The sequence below is a fragment of the Miniopterus natalensis genome, chromosome 2 (genome assembly GCF_054644295.1).
Source record: "Miniopterus natalensis isolate mMinNat1 chromosome 2, mMinNat1.hap1, whole genome shotgun sequence".
NCBI classification, from domain to species: Eukaryota; Metazoa; Chordata; class Mammalia; order Chiroptera; family Miniopteridae; genus Miniopterus; species Miniopterus natalensis.
Genome location: NC_142082.1, coordinates 121,722,089 through 121,737,928, shown reverse-complemented (window position 1 = coordinate 121,737,928; position 15,840 = coordinate 121,722,089). Strand labels below are relative to the sequence as shown.

General features: G+C 36.8%; 1 protein-coding gene across 3 annotated transcripts in view; it reads left to right on the top strand.

Annotated features, from left to right (window-relative positions):
* Positions 1–15,840, top strand: part of NAV3 (neuron navigator 3) — a 314,747-nt gene that overhangs the window by 113,997 nt on the left and 184,910 nt on the right. For all 3 annotated transcript variants that reach the window (XM_087814524.1, XM_016199414.2, XM_016199413.2), the window contains exons 6-7: positions 9,572–9,640; positions 12,768–12,910. In XM_087814524.1, the coding sequence (XP_087670650.1) occupies positions 9,572–9,640; positions 12,768–12,910 (212 nt within the window). The remainder of the gene's footprint in view (positions 1–9,571; positions 9,641–12,767; positions 12,911–15,840) is intronic.

The window sequence follows — 15,840 nt, the reverse complement described above, 5'->3', positions numbered from 1 at the left end:
GGAACAAAAGCTTGGTAACGGGGTAGAGAAAAGATGTGCTTCGGGAGAGGAGAGGGAGGGACAGGCAGCTATAGAGGCAGGAGAGTGAAGAGTTCACTGTTAACAGGCGTGAGGGCCTGGCGGCAATGGACTTGGGGACTGTTTGGAGATAAGAGTGCAAGGAGATCATCATGTGTCTGTTTTTGTTGACTCATCGACTAGTAATGCATTTTAATAAAGAATAAAACAATAACATAAGAGTGAAAACGGGGGAAAAGAAGGAGCCGGAGAGAAAAAGTTCAGCTCCGGCGGTCATGAAATTGATCTTTCAGCCGGACGACCATTTCTGGTGTGTGGCTCGAACCCAGGACAGCAGTCAGGGCCAGAGACCAAGACCTGGGAACATTAGCTTAGCCGTGTTTTATTGATTGAAACAATAGAAATGGAAGAGATTACTCAAGAAAATGGTATAAAGCTAGGGGGAGAAAGGCGGGCTCAGAGCAAAGCTCCGGTGACTACATTTATGGGTAAAGTGAGTGAACTACAGAATGTTCCTTTTGTTTGTTTGCAATATATTCAATTATGGTAGCTTGTTTGCTTCCTTCTTAAAGGCAGATTGTTGTTGTTGTTGTTGAAGAATGCCTTGTTTTCTGAGGCTCACCCTGTGTATTGTTGTGGGAATGATGGTTTCTTGAATGTCATTTTGGGACAATTTCTAGTTATTCTTTATAAGATTGGGACCTTTAGGGATTTATATTGCTGAGTTCAAGAAAGAAGAGTGATATGCTTAGAAGCTATATAGTATTTTATTTTAATATCCAGGAAGGTTTGAGAGAGGATAAGACTTCATTGTAGTCACTTTCAAGAAATCTTTCAAGGTCCCAGACCTGAAGACTGAGAGCAAGAGTTTAAAGCTCAACCACTGTACTGAGAGGTCCATGCTTGTGGAGTAAGAACAATAATCTCAAAAGTAGCAGGTGAGAACTGAAGGATGCGGTGTTGGTAAGACTACCAAGCTCAGGAGAGCAGGGTAACTAACTGTCATGGCATTGAAAAATATAGGAATTTATGTTGTACTAAATTCACCCGAATATTTATAGAGCCTCCTATGGGGCCTTAGTGCATTCACGTGCTCTCAAAGATACATCTGAAGCTAAACAGCCATCTGGACGGGTGAATAAAGAAAAATTAACTTTATTAAAAGGGGATGGCGGCATCCAAAGGGAAGGGCTACACAGTGCTGAGCCAAACAGTATTGGATCCATGATGGGAGCAAAATATACTTGGGACAGTGAAACAAGGAGGAGCCTAGGATAGAAGAAGCAACAGGAGAGCCCAGGCTGGGCTGCTGTGGCTCCCTGGGGAGCCAGAGAGAGAAAGGGGGGCCTTGGAGCAGGTCCAGGGGGTAAACCCGGGACGAGCTGCCGCTGCCCTTTGGTCCCCTTTTGCAAGTCTCATGGGGTCCCCTCGGAGGAGAGAAGGAAATGGCGCTGGCGCGCTCCCCTGGGTGGTGGGGGATAGCATGTGCTGGGTCCTGTGTCCTGAGCATATTTATCTCTTTCTTATAGGTGGGAATCTCAGGGGAGGTCTCAGAGGAGGGCCAATAGAATATTCAGCAGCTTTCCAGGGGTGCTCCTTCAGCATCCTGGTCTCCACTGATTGGTCAGGAGGTTATTAATCAATGTTTCTGGTCCTGAGGCAGCTACAGCATCACTTGTCTGGTTTCACAGCTTTTCTGGGCCTGGAGCTGAAATACAGCTGAGGCCTAGATGTTATCTTTAGGGAGGAAAGCTCAGGGGGTCTAAACTGAATGACCAATGATATGCTGGGGGAGGATAGGCCATCCTGGGGACAAAGTTCTTGCTTTCCCAGTTTCACCCCTTGCTAGGCATTGGGGGCTTCCTGCCTGGGTGAGTTTCTGTACCTTAGTTTCTGCACCTGGCCCACCTAACAAATACCACCGAATTTTTTTTTAACCATACAACACTTATTTGTACAAGACACCCTTCTCAGTGATTTGTCATGTAGTCCTCATAAAAACCATGAGGTAGGTAAAACTATTGTCCTCATTAACTGATGAGGACACAGGCAGAGAACAGATGAGCTGGTCTTCAGGTAGGATGGTCTAGTTCTAGATTCTGTGCTATTAACCAATACACTATGTCTTTGCTGCTGGCATTTCAATTTAATGATCCACAGCAAGTAAATATTCGAATGTATCACTTTTTGCCCACCTGCCTAATATTTTTGTGTTTCTCCTTCTAAGCTTGAAATAAATTCCATTTCCATTAAATATTAATTTATATGTTTTTAGGAAGGGTTTTAAGGGTTATCCTTAGAGCAAATAACTAATCCCTACACGTTTAAAACTAATTTTTCCAAATTAAATCTTTCCAGCGTAGTCCCAATACAGGTAGACAGTCAGCAAGTCTTTTTAATGATTCATTAATTGGTTGATTGTATCAATGAATGAATATATGCTTATTAGAATAAAGAAACACAAAACTAAATAAAATTTTGCAATATTTGTGTCTATCCATAAAAGCTTTAAGGGCATGAAGTCAATTTCTTATTTATTTATTTATTTATTTATTTATTTATTTATTTATTTATTCAACATCCAAAAGTATTCTTATTTATTTATAAGAGAACCATTATAATATCATAAAGTGATCTTTACTTCATATGTACTATGAAAGTGGACTTAGTCACTTGTGAATATCCATCTTCCCAGTATTTCCTGTTACTTCATTCACAATTTGACTAGTGACATAACAGAGAAGTGAAGACCTGATTTTTTCTCTTTATACACTATACCAAGGATGTTCAATCTCATTCTACGACACACTGCTTCTATATAATTTTACTGTGCAAGTCAAGCCAGATGCCCTAGAGCTAACTTAGATTCCTCCCTTTTCTACATTTTCTTTGCCCGTGATTATAACTTCTCTAATTAATAATTTACTTCTATTTTCTGTGCCTCTGCCTTCATGTAGACGCTCATTAAGTCCTTCCTGAATTATAGCAGTGATGTCCTATTTGGTCTCTAGGCCCTTCCTCCTCCAATTCTACCTTTACATATCTAAGAAAAGAATCTCTCTAATCTGAGAAGTCATCATTTATTCCACAGTGAAAACCTTTGGTATTCCTGCTGCAGTCAGGAGAAGGGCCCAGTTCCTTAGCAAGTTGCTGTGGCTCCCTAGGTTCTTACCTGGGCAAACAGTCAGAGTTAAAAGAATATTTGCGTAATGAATGAATAAGAAAAATTTTTTTTAAAAAAATATTTGTAATTAAACAACAGTCGGGACAATTTAAATATCAACAGTCTCAACTAAGATTTTTTTAGAATAAACTTGTTAGCAGCCATGGAAATAAAAAATGACGGATTGCCCTAGCCAGCTTTGCCCAGTGGTTAGAGTGTCGGCCTGCAGACTGAAGGGTCCGGGGTTTGATTCCGGCCAAGGGCACGTACCTCGGTTGCAGGCTCCATCCCTGGCCCCAGTTGGGACACATGCGGGAGGCAGCCAATCTATATGTCTCTCTCACATCGATGTTTCTCTCTCTCTCCCCCTCCCGCTCTCTCTGAAAAACAATGGAAAAAATATCCTCAGGAGAGGATTAAAAAAAAAAAAAGAGTGACAGATCGTGTGAGGCTCATATATTATGTTTTGCTGATTTTTAATGATGCACATTACTTTATGCCTAGGCTGAATTATGTTTTGGAGAATGAAAACTAAGGAATACGATTATGTAATTTTTACTTCTGCATGGAAGTCCACTGCTAAAATAACTACAACAGAAATAGAATCTTCTACAAAAATCCTGTACTGAACCATTCAAATCTAACAATATTTTGATGAGAGCTTAAAGAAGAGATGAAAATAATTTTCAATTTTATTCTTTTATTATTATTATTAATAAGTGTTGCTTGAATCCTGGCCAAGGATTTTGAGGCTAACACAGGACGCAGCAGGAAGGAAAGTTCTGTGATTGATTGGTCATGTGTGCTATGGGCATGGGAGTGGGGAGTTATAAATAATATGCCATATTTACTCTCCATGACTAACATGCTGCTTAAAGTTTTTAAAGATAGTGTTTACTTGGAAGATATTTAAGGAGAGCTGCTTAGATACTAAAAGTATCTTACCCTGTGGCATTTGTTATTGCCTATTCTAGATTTCTACGTAAGCAACCTGTTGAATGAAATTATTTGATGTTATCTGTCTGAACGTTGAAAAGTATCTGTTGAAAGTAGATTTACTTGATGTTGGAAGAGTTTATTTTCTGTGTGAAGTATAAAATTACTGTTATAATGTCTTAAAAGATATTTGTACATCCAAAAGGCAGTGAATTAATAGCAAAAGAAGCATTAAAATATTGTAATTTATAATCAATTTGCAAGAAGATGATATTGTATGATACAACAGAGCACAGATTATAGAAACTAACAAACCAAAGTTTAAATTTTAGCACTGTTATTTACAAGAGATGTAACTTACACAAATTACTTAGTGTTTAAATACTGTCAATGTCACCCCAATAAATTCAATAAAATAAAAAATTCCTGAAAATCAGGGGGAAAAAGCAAGAAAGCAAGAAAGCAAGAAAGCAAGAAAGCAAGAAAGCAAGAAAGCAAGAAAGAAAGAAAGAAAGAAAGAAAGAAAGAAAGAGGGAGAAAATAAGTGTAAACTGCCTGTCACTTAATAAGGACACAGTGAAGATGAGTGTTTCTGTAGTCTCCCTTGCTATACTTTTGGTAATTCCATTCTTGAAACAATTTTCCTAGCTTAAATGATGGTGCTGTAACATATCATTGTTTGATAATACTCCCCAGTGAACATCAATCAATCATGTAGTTATTGAACACACACAACCCCCTGAGCTGAACGGAGAATGCAAAAAAAAAAAAAAAAAAAAAGAACATAGTATAATTCCTGTCCTGGTGAACAATAAACAATCAGTCCCGGAAACAGACATTTACCCTGATAAGTTTCCCTATGGACCCAACAATAAAGACCTGTGCACCAGTGGGGGAGAAAACTACCTCAGGACTTGAAACATGCTTCAACTTGAGTTGATGTCTGGGCAAGATTTTGAAGTAGAAGTAAGATTTCATAATATGGGGAAGAGGAGTAGTGTTTCAGCTGAAGGAAAACTCATGAGAAAACCCGCGGACCCATGGGAAAGACGCCACGGCCAAGGGAAGAAGGGTGTGACAGCAGATAGCAGGGGGTGGATGTGCAGAGGAGATGAAGCTGTAAGAGAGGATGTGGAGACATGCCCCAGGGTCTGTAAACCCAATCACAGAGCTTGGAGTTTATCCTGCAGACAATGGGGAGTCAACAGCAACTTCAAAGGAAGCCATTGACATCCGTTCTGTCTTGGGGAAGTTAATTCTCTTGGCTGTGAGAAGAATGATCTGATTTGCCTGGAAATAAAAATGGACTGACAACAAAGAGACTAGTGAAGAGATATTATTAGAGTCCATGATAGAAATGACAAGGAGGTAAAAAACAAACAAAAAAAAGTGGGTACTTATCAGGACAACTCCATATTGTTCAATGGAGAAAATGGTGACACTAAATTTAAATAGCAAAATCAAAGAGAGAAGATGTTTTGAAAGAAGGAAAGTGAGTTAAGTTTTGAACATTTTTGGAATATTTGGCAGAAATGTAGGTGATAGGTCGAAGTGGAATATCTAAGAAATATCAGTAAGATATTTAGAAAAGAGGCTCTGAGTTTAGGATTTAGATCTGAGTATAAAATATAGAGTTGCTATGAAAAGAGTGGAGAGATAAATTAGCTGATGCCTAGGATTATAATTTTGAAAATATTCATGGTCATAGTACAAAATTTAGTGGAGGGGATAGTGAGTGGACCTGTATTTGGGAAATAGGAGAGGAGCAGCTAGAAAGATAGCTGTTGCACTAAGGTGAGGTTAGGGTTTCTAGAAGAAGAAAGGAGTCAACAGCATCGAAAGCAGCATCTGGATAGAAGATGAGGCATGGCCTGAGATATTTAGGTTATGCTGATTATGCTGTTTGACTTAGGAAACTACAAGTTGTTTATTTTTTCTTCAAGGTTGCACGTTTGTGGTTTGTGATCTTCTGTACAGCACAGCTTCTTCAATTTGATTATGCCTTGGAACCGCCTGGGGGGTCCTGTGAACATGCAGATTCCGATTCAGTAGGTCCAGATGAGACCTGAGATTCAGTATTTCTAACAGGCCCCAGGTGGGGCCTATTTTTGTTGGTCTATGGACAGCACTTTGAGTAGCAAGACTCTGGTGGTTAGTGAAGTGATCACAATTCAGGATGTTTACTCTGAGAAGCTGTCTTTCCTTGCAGTAAATGGATATTACAGTCCCATATGGTAATTTAACTGATGCTGGATTAGAAAGTTCTGGCAGTTTGAATCTTTCTGTGTATTGGACACCAGATGAGTTCCATCCTTTTTTTTTTTTTTTTTTAAATTGGGTGTCTCTAGTTCCCTTTTACCTTACATGTTAGGGGAAATAAAAAGCATTCCTTTGATATTCCACTTTATCAGGTAGATGACTGATACTCCCTTTAGTAGAACCCACAGTGAGTCTCGAAATATTTATTTCTTTTGTGCTTTTGTTCCTGATATTTTTGCCACTCATTAGCTTGGAGTCTCATTTGACAGCATTTCAGGAAAAAAATATGCAATCTTCAGTCCAGATGTCTGAAAATCCACAGTTTACTGGTGTTCTGACTTTATTTTTCTACCCCACTTGCCTCAGAGCTGTGTCTACATGTTCCTTGTGTCTGTTTTACTAATAAATTGTGTTAGCAATACCTACTCACCTGCTTTTTACTAGTCTGTTCTTAAATCCGAAACTTGGGAAATGGTATCAAGCACTCTGGAGGGAAAAAAAAATGCTTTTTTGCTGTGTAGGTTGGGGTGGTGAACGCACAACACAGTGTACGGATGATGTGTTGTGGAACTGAGCACCTGAAACCTATATAATTTTGTTAATCAGTGTCACCCCCAAAAATTCAATATAAAGGATAAATAAATAAATAAATAAATATCCATTAATTTAAAAAATAAGAAAAATAAAGGGAGCTAGAGGAGGTGTGGGAAGTGTTGGGAGCTTGAGTTACTGTGGAAAAAATGCAAACTGCACAAGAACCTAGATGCAAATGACACGGTATTAATGGAACATCCGCAGTGATTAAAAGGAAAAGGGGGAGAATCAACTACTGAGGTTTCAGAGAAAATGGTGATGCTGCAAAGAGAAATCAAGAAACTAAAGGAAGGCTCTGATTAGAACTTGAGTAATACAAGAAGGAAAGTGGCGAGTTTCATATGGTGATTTTGAGGGTCATGGAAATGGATGTCTTTTACTCAGTTGATATTCATGGCTGGGAGTATGTTGCAGACATTAATTCTAAGTTTCTAGTACATTTTACTTGAAATCTTGGGTAAGAAACAAATTACTAAGTGAAAGAATACTTGTAAGTGTTTGAGGAAAGAGGGCATAAGAAAGTCATTTCTTTGAGAGCTGGATTAAGGAAGAGGGCCTTTGAGGAAACGAGAAAATGGGCAAGAATGACGGGGGGCAAATCCCGTGAGCTTCTTGGTATGACACCCGGGAACGAGAGAGCTCGAAAAGGGCAGGGGGAAGGAGGCCAGACACAAAGATGTTACAGTGAGAATCGAATACAACTCTGTGTCCTTCAAGTAACGGTTTTCACATACAAGGGGAGCGGGGCAAAAGCCAAGTTTCAAGAGATTAAAGTATGAGGGCTTGGTATAAAAATATAGGCAGCGAGTATCCTCTTGTAATACATTGGAAAACACACATGGGCCATAAATCCAAATCGATTTTGTCCAAGGCCGTTGACCTCTCTAAATTTTGTTGTTGGCTTTTCACTTTTCTACTAGAAATGATGATATTTCTTAAAGCCATGGAGGAAACCCCAGTGAGGTAGCTTCAATTCCATGAAGGAAAGTCCACTGTTTTATTGCCGTCACTCCTGCTCATATTTGTGTTCACTTTGGAGAGTTACAGGATAAGCCACAGTGGCGAACCTTTAGGTAGTTCTCTTACTCTTGGATTGACACAGTAAACTGAGTTCACAAAAGATTTTCTTTACTTTAGGTGCTTTTCTTTAAAAATTTAAATTTAAAATTAATTTTCTCATTTCATTGAGACACTTGATTTTTATTTTAAATTATCCTCTGTTTTTATTGTTACTTAGGTAGTTTGGCCAGTTATGGCCAGTTGACTCAGTGTCCAGTGTGCTTAGAATACAGAAAGCAATACTATATACAAATAATAACATATCTCAAATCAAATGTGAAAAACAAGTGCTCTGTGAACCTAAAAATCTTCCTAGACATGAGGATTTAGTCCTGTCTAACCAGGCAGTTTTAAGGACTTGCATGTTCCTGCCACAGACTTGCTCGGTGGAGTAAGACTTAACTTGGGAAATACGTCATCACCTTAAGAAATCCACCCTTTGAGTAGGATACCCTCTGCTTGGCAGCAAGGCAGCTGGATCCACTGCAGCAGGGCTCCAAGCGACCCTTCTACCCTGGCTCCAATGCCCCGTGTTGTTCCTGTTTCCTTGGAGGCCTTGGAAACTGCATGCAACTGTGTTCATGTAGAGTCATCCCAGTTCACCTGAGAGGTGATGCTTCACACAGGCATCAGTCACCCCATAACCATGCCAGGGCGCGTTGACATGTTTCAGGTCAACAGGGTCTTCCCATATCCTTCAGAACACCAATTTCAGACCCCGTGGGTAATTCGGAAGTCAATTTAACTTAAAGTACACATTTTCATTTTGTTTATAAAGTAGTTACTGCTCTTTAAGACTTGGGTTAAATAATGTGTTCTTGTGTGGTTTTTATCAGAGATTTTTATGTTAAAATTATTAAGAATTATAATTTGAGAATGCCCAGAAGTTGTCATGAGTAGTTGTTCAGTTTGTTTTTGAAGAATTTAACTTAACTTTAATCTCAAGTTGTGCATAACTCTTTCTTCAGAAAAAAACATTTGTATAGTTTATTTCTTTAAAATGCTCTATCTAGGATGAAAGAGCAACAGTAAATTATTAGAAACCAGATAGTTTAACCAGGTGGTTTTGAAAATCACATTTAGGTTAAAACAGCAAATTAGAAGAGTCTATTAAAGAAAATAATGACTCATTTCATACTCTTATTTTCATGTTAACTTTTTGAGGAAGAGATCTTTCTATTGTATAAGTCAAACTTTAGCTTTCCTAAAGTTTCCATAGTCATTTACAAAGATTAAATATTGTATAAGGTGAAATAATACAACTTAAAATAATATGAATAATATCACACAGGCTTAATTTTAAAGTCAGCGATGACACACTTTTTTACAGGGGCGGACTGCATTATTTCATAGTGTGTTCATAATCAAATGTCATGGTATATATGTTGCATTATCATAATTTTCTAATTAATTTATTCTTTGTACATGTGTATACATGTTCCAATTGCATTTCATTAACTCATAGTTTTCTTGTAAGTTTGTGCCTTCTTTTCATGTTCAAAGAATCTCTTTAATTCAATTTCTCTGTTTCTCCTCATACAGTCTGGCAGCCAGATATGCAACTCAGTCTAATCACAGTGGAATTGCAACCAGTCAAAAAAAGCCTACTAGGTCAGTTAATATCTCTAATGTATTGCTTATTAGTGATAATAAAGTAAATGCCCCGTGATACTTTGTCCTATCATTCTAATTGTTTTTGAAAATTACATACTTCTGTATAAAAAGTTTAGAGGACTGATATTCCAAGAGAATATTCTTATGCAGTCTCGGGGATGAGTGTGTGTGTTAGATCATTGAAGTGGGGCTTGACTTCGTATAATCTAGTTTTGTTGCACATAGTGCTCCAGCTGGGCTGAAGCCTAGGCTCCAGGCTTAGAGAGGGTCAAGGAAAAAACCGCTTGGAAGGACCCATTTCAGGTCACGGAATCTGGAAGTTATGCACGAAGGTTATGATTGCTTTCTAACATAGGCATGCTGTAATCATTGCACATTTTGAAGCAGAACTAAGAAACAGTAGCAGATTTTTGTGGCACCAGGTCAGCCTGGACTGTTCTTTTATCTATAATAGATATAATGTTTGCTTCATTATGATATATGTATTCTAAAGACAGTCTGTTATAATAAATGACATTTCATTATGTACTGTTTGGAAAATACTGGTATATAAAAATGTGTGGAAAGTGGCTCTCTTTTCACTGTGAAGTTGCTGAAGGCTTGATGGTGGCATGGAACAGCTGAGTGAAGCCACAGCAATGTGTCTCGCACCCCTGATTATTATGTGACTGTGCCTCTCACTCACTGGGGAAGTAGCTCCGGGTGGTTTGCTAGTCAGTGCTGTGATGAGTCATAGTACAGTGACTGCTTATGATGCCTTGACTTGAGGTATGTGCTTTACCCCTGGCCTTGATTTTCTAAGTTATGTTCATTTCCATAGTAATTAAAATTATTTTGGAGAGACAAATTAAAAGGGTATTTAATTAAAATTAGAAGATATGTTATACATTACAGTGTGCAAAGAACAGTGACCTGCCATGTGCACAAGTATTTTTATTACCACTTCTAAGATTGATGCTCATAAAATATATTTTAAGGACTTTGATTTAATAGAACATCTCTATTTCCTTTTTTTTTTTAACTTTATTCTCATTTCTCTTTTTATTACTTTGACAAATGATCTGGAGCTCTGGCTGCCTGGCAAATGAGGGTAATGAGAAGAGCAAATGGATTTTTTAATTTGTTTTCCTGAGAACTAAAGATCACTTGGCTTCATGGGTCACAGTAAAGATTAAAATGCCTTCTAATTGCTTTCTAGAAACAGATCAACTTTTATTGCAAGCAGGACAGTTTTTCACAAAGTTAGTTTATACATGTGAGTTTGGAAAGAACTTTCTAAATCTATGATTGTGTCTACAGGAACACTTTTCAGATTTATTATGATTGGGATGTTTGGCCAAATTAATTAGTTGAGTCCTTTCTGCACCGGGCAGTCATGGGCTCTCAAAATCCCTGTGTCTGTGGTTAGTGTGCTTTACTTACAACGTCTGTTGATCAATTTGAACAAAAGTTTAATTGCTGGAATCATTTGGAAAAAATTCTACTCTTGTGTATGACACAAACTCTCATTAGCAAAATAGCTGATGAGATCTTTATCAGCCACATGTATCTAAACTCTAAAATACAGTCAACATTTTGAAACTATTAACTATTCCAAGAAATCAGCACTTTTGTTTTTAAGCTGCTATTTGTGTTTTCCCGATATTCATTCCATTTTGCAATACCTATTACTATAAAAAAGTATTTATGTTATTTAAGCATTCAATTTCCTAATAATCTATGGAAATAATATATTAAGTAATATCATAAATTGAAATAATTTGTGCAATGTGACTTAAAATGTGAATATTGTCACAACCAATTGTGAAATTGTGCTATATTAGACACCAATGTAACAGATATAAAACAAAGTGTCTTTTATTTTAGACACTTTGTAAATAAGAACAGTAAAAAAATTCAATGATGTGTTATAAGTTCTGGGTTATTTTTGTTTTTTTCTTTCAAAATAGAAATGATCACAGCAGTACACAGTGGCACTCACATGGTGGCAGCAAATACAAGCAAAATCGCTGGCAACCTTTACTTTCATGCATTTAAATATGTCTCAGAATGCCACAATTAGTTCCTCATTTCTAGTTTTTAATTTGCGTGGATTGAGTTTATTATATATACAATATATGTTAATATAAAATAAAGTACAGTAATTGCACATTTTAGGCATAATTCATGGGAAAAAATTGATACTTGAAATTTTAATATGGAAACTGTTCAAACAGTCAAATAAATGATCCAAACTGATATTTATGGTTCAAATAAAATAACTGTAGATTATAACTTCTTGTCCAACTTCCCCTAATTTCAAGACAGTCTGCATATATTTCCTAAGGTCCTGTCCTTCATACATGAAGAACAGCTAAAGCCACTGTCACTGTAGATGCATTTTAAATTGTCTTTCTGCTAACAGAAATTTTCTTCTTCTGAGAGCTGCAATCTTTCTTGTGATATTGCCTCTGTGATCAGTTGGCCACATTTGAGAGATGAAGTCTAGATGCTTACTTTGGGCAAGAGAATGAAAGTTTTTATGAGAGTCAGATCGGTCAAAAATAAATTAGCTCGTGACCTTGCTCTGCACTCCAAGTTGTAGAGGAGCTAACTAGCTCAGATATTTAATAAATTTTTACTGTTTGCAGTTGGTTCGGTAACTTCATTCTTCTTGTTATTGCCATGCAAGTTGATTTAGGACACAGCTACCGAAGATTAAAACAAATGCCCATATAGCTTAACAAATGCAGGTACTGATTAATGCCCTGAGAACATAATAAAGCTAAGTGTCATTATTTCTCTTGCTTTTTATGTAATTGTTACAGTATATTTAGTCAATTTCTTATTCATCAGGGTGTGGTATGATTTTTTTCTGTTAAAGGTGACTTTATTTCTAATTGCTCTATATTGTTAATATACTTTGGAGCCATAGTTACTGGAAAATGAAACAGGATTTTTCTGAAGATTCTCAAACCTTGTGTTTAGCTAGTTATTTGTCACTTAAAGCAACATTTTCCTCTACGTAGATGTTAGAACATCGTAGGTTATGATTTTCCCATGAACTCTTCCCTGCTCAGAACCTTCTGCTCTACAGCTTTTCATAAGGCACAATAATGATGTAATTTTTCTTATACTATTTCAGGCTTCCAGGTCCCTCTAGGGTGCCCGCTGCAGGCAGCAGCAGCAGCAAGGCCCAGGGAGCCTCTAATTTAAATAGGAGAAGTCAGAGCTTTAACAGCATTGACAAAAACAAGCCTCCAACTTATGCAAATGGCAATGAAAAAGGTAAGCGGTAGCCTGTCACAGCGTGATGGCCTCAGTCTAACCTACCTGTGTTGTAAATTACATGCTAAATCGAATATTTAAGCAGTGTTAAAGCTTTTGGATTGCAAATGTTACCAGTGAAGTCTCCTGTGTTTTCGAACTGCCCCTCCTGAATTCCAGCTTTCTTCGGGGCGTTTCTTATCTGAAGAACATTTTAAGGAAACAGACTCATTTATGTGAAAGTGGTTAATTATATACAGTATAAAATCTGTTTCTCAAAATAGTTTCTCCCGGATGCATATAATTAGCATTTTCTTTTGTCTTCTCATGTTTTATGAACATTTATCCTGACATCATAAATCCATATTAAATTTATTGGGATCCTTAGCTTTAGTTAACATAAATAAGTACCATGGCGTTTGGGGCAGTTAAGGTTGGGGCATCAAATTCTGAGACATAATTATGATGGGTGTTTAATCTTTGAAAGCAGCAGGACACAGAAATATTATAACTGTAGTTTTCCTAAAGGGACAAATTATTCATGTTTATTTTCTTGAAAGAATGCAAAATAGAAATATCAAAACTCACAGTTATCAGGAAGAAAGGACACGTAGTGGAGGTCTGTGCTGAAGCCAGATTATGTATTAACCTAACGGTGTACAGGTCTCTGTAATGTACAAAATGCGCATTTAAAGAGGAGCTGACTTGATGCATCTCACTGTGGATCGTGTGTACAAGCAAGAGAGTATGTAGTTTACACCTAAACCATGAGAAAATCAAGATCCTATACTATTGTGAGTAGTGTGACTGTGGGAAGGACTAGGGCATTCTGCTGGATTTTGAGGTAGCATTTTCAAACCAATAGAATTTTAACTTCTCTTCATGATACATGCAACAAGACATGAAATTCAAAAATGACAAATATGCTTAGTCAATAGAACAGCTGGCAAATTTGGTTTAACTAATTGAACCACGTAGGAACTTTTTTGCTCAGATTACGTTTCAAATTATTTCCTATAGATGATCTGATTGGACAACTCTCTCTTACTCAGACATGAGTTGACAGGGGTAATCTATGAATTAGGTACTTTTGCAAGAATTTCCCGTCTACTAACACAAAACTGGACAGACCATAAATCCCTGAAAGCAGACCAATGTGTCTTGATCCCTGAAATATCCCCAGTTTTTTAGTTGAATGGAAAAAGAATATAGTAGGTATTTGGAAGTTAGGTGTTTGTCTTTAAAATATAGAATAAAACCATTGATTGAAGAACCTGAGATATATTACTGAAGACTTATACTTTTCCTGGGGAAAAGTGGGAAAACAATTTCTTACCAGAAAAAACATTTCCCCCGTTTTGTGACTTTCCTCGAAAGTGTATGTGCTGTGAAATTCTCAGGAAAACTAAACCTATTTAGACAAGGAGTTGTCCTGAACAGGCTGCTCAATCATGCATCCAATTTAGCTATGTGATAGTGCAGTTATATAATATTTTCCCAACCAATTACTAATAACATTGACAAGGAGACCCAGAAATGCTTTAGGTGACTTAACACTTTGATATCACAATGTATCTGAATTTTCTTGTCATGTGAAATAAATTTTAAAAACATTTCTGGTGTTTTAAAGTAAAAATCCAAAGGTAGGCAGGCAGTGATATTTTTTCATAGTTGTTCAGACTCTCTTATGTATATTTAGGAAGCAGTACAAAATTAGAAAACAGCAATATTTACAGTAACCACAAGGTGGAGACAGATGACATACATTGTGAGGGTCTTGATCATGAAAAGCAGATAGACTTAGGTCCAGATCTAGAGCAAAAGACAATAGTTTTCATGGTGAGTTAGCCATTATTTTTAATTCTAATTAACTAAAAATTACAAAATATTTAATGTGTATGATCTCACATTCACAAATATTTATAATACCTCAAGTGTGTAGGCATTAAGTGCCTGAAAGCTGCCGATAATAATAAGTGTAAATTGTATCATATGATATAGTATAGCCATCTGGAATTTGTTTTACATGCTGCATGGCATTTTCTATTAATATGAAGTTGCAAATTTCTGTCAATATATCCAATATCAATGTTTATAAATGAATATTTGTGTCATGATATTTTATATTTCAGAAACATTATCTTAAATTATGAGAGCAAACAAAACAATAATAAACATTTCATATGAAACAATTCATAATTTGTTCTTTAGACTATTCCAGTGGTATATCTTTTTTCAGGTATGAATATTTTATTTAACATTTTTTTTAAATCCTCACCTGAGGATATTTTTTCCATTGCTTTTCAGAGAGAGTGGAAGGGAGAAAGAGAGAGAGAAAAACATCAATGTGAGAGAGACACACTGACTGGTTACCTCCTGCATGCGCCCTGGCAGGGGTGGGATGGAGCCTGCAACTGAGGCACGTGCCCTTGACAGGAATCAAACTGGGCCCGTGCTCTAACCACTGAGCAACCCGGCTAGGGCTATTTAACTTTTGACGTGGAGATTTGGTATAACATAACAATACAAGATCCCATCTGCTGACAAGTTGATCTCTGTCAAAACTAGTTTGCTTACACATCCAGGGCATAACTAAGTAAGATGAAAATTAAACAAGAATTTTCAAAGGTTACAGTATTAAAATGACAGAATTCAGAAAGTACTAACTTGAGTATTCTAATCTAATTGCTATTCCTTTTAGTTATTAGAAATCGTAACATTTAAAATTAATAAATTAAGATATTTTACTGGAAGGGTTAACCAGATTCTCTAATATGCTCCCTGAATGCTTGTAAATAGAAACACATTTTCTCCCTTCTTTAACAAGTCTTAGTTGATGAGTTATATGAGTCAGTTGAAGAACCCCTAGAATTTGTAATAGATAGCAAAGGCTTATTCACAATTAAACAATTTCATTTCCCTATTTTAAAAATGCCATTGAAAGCACAGTA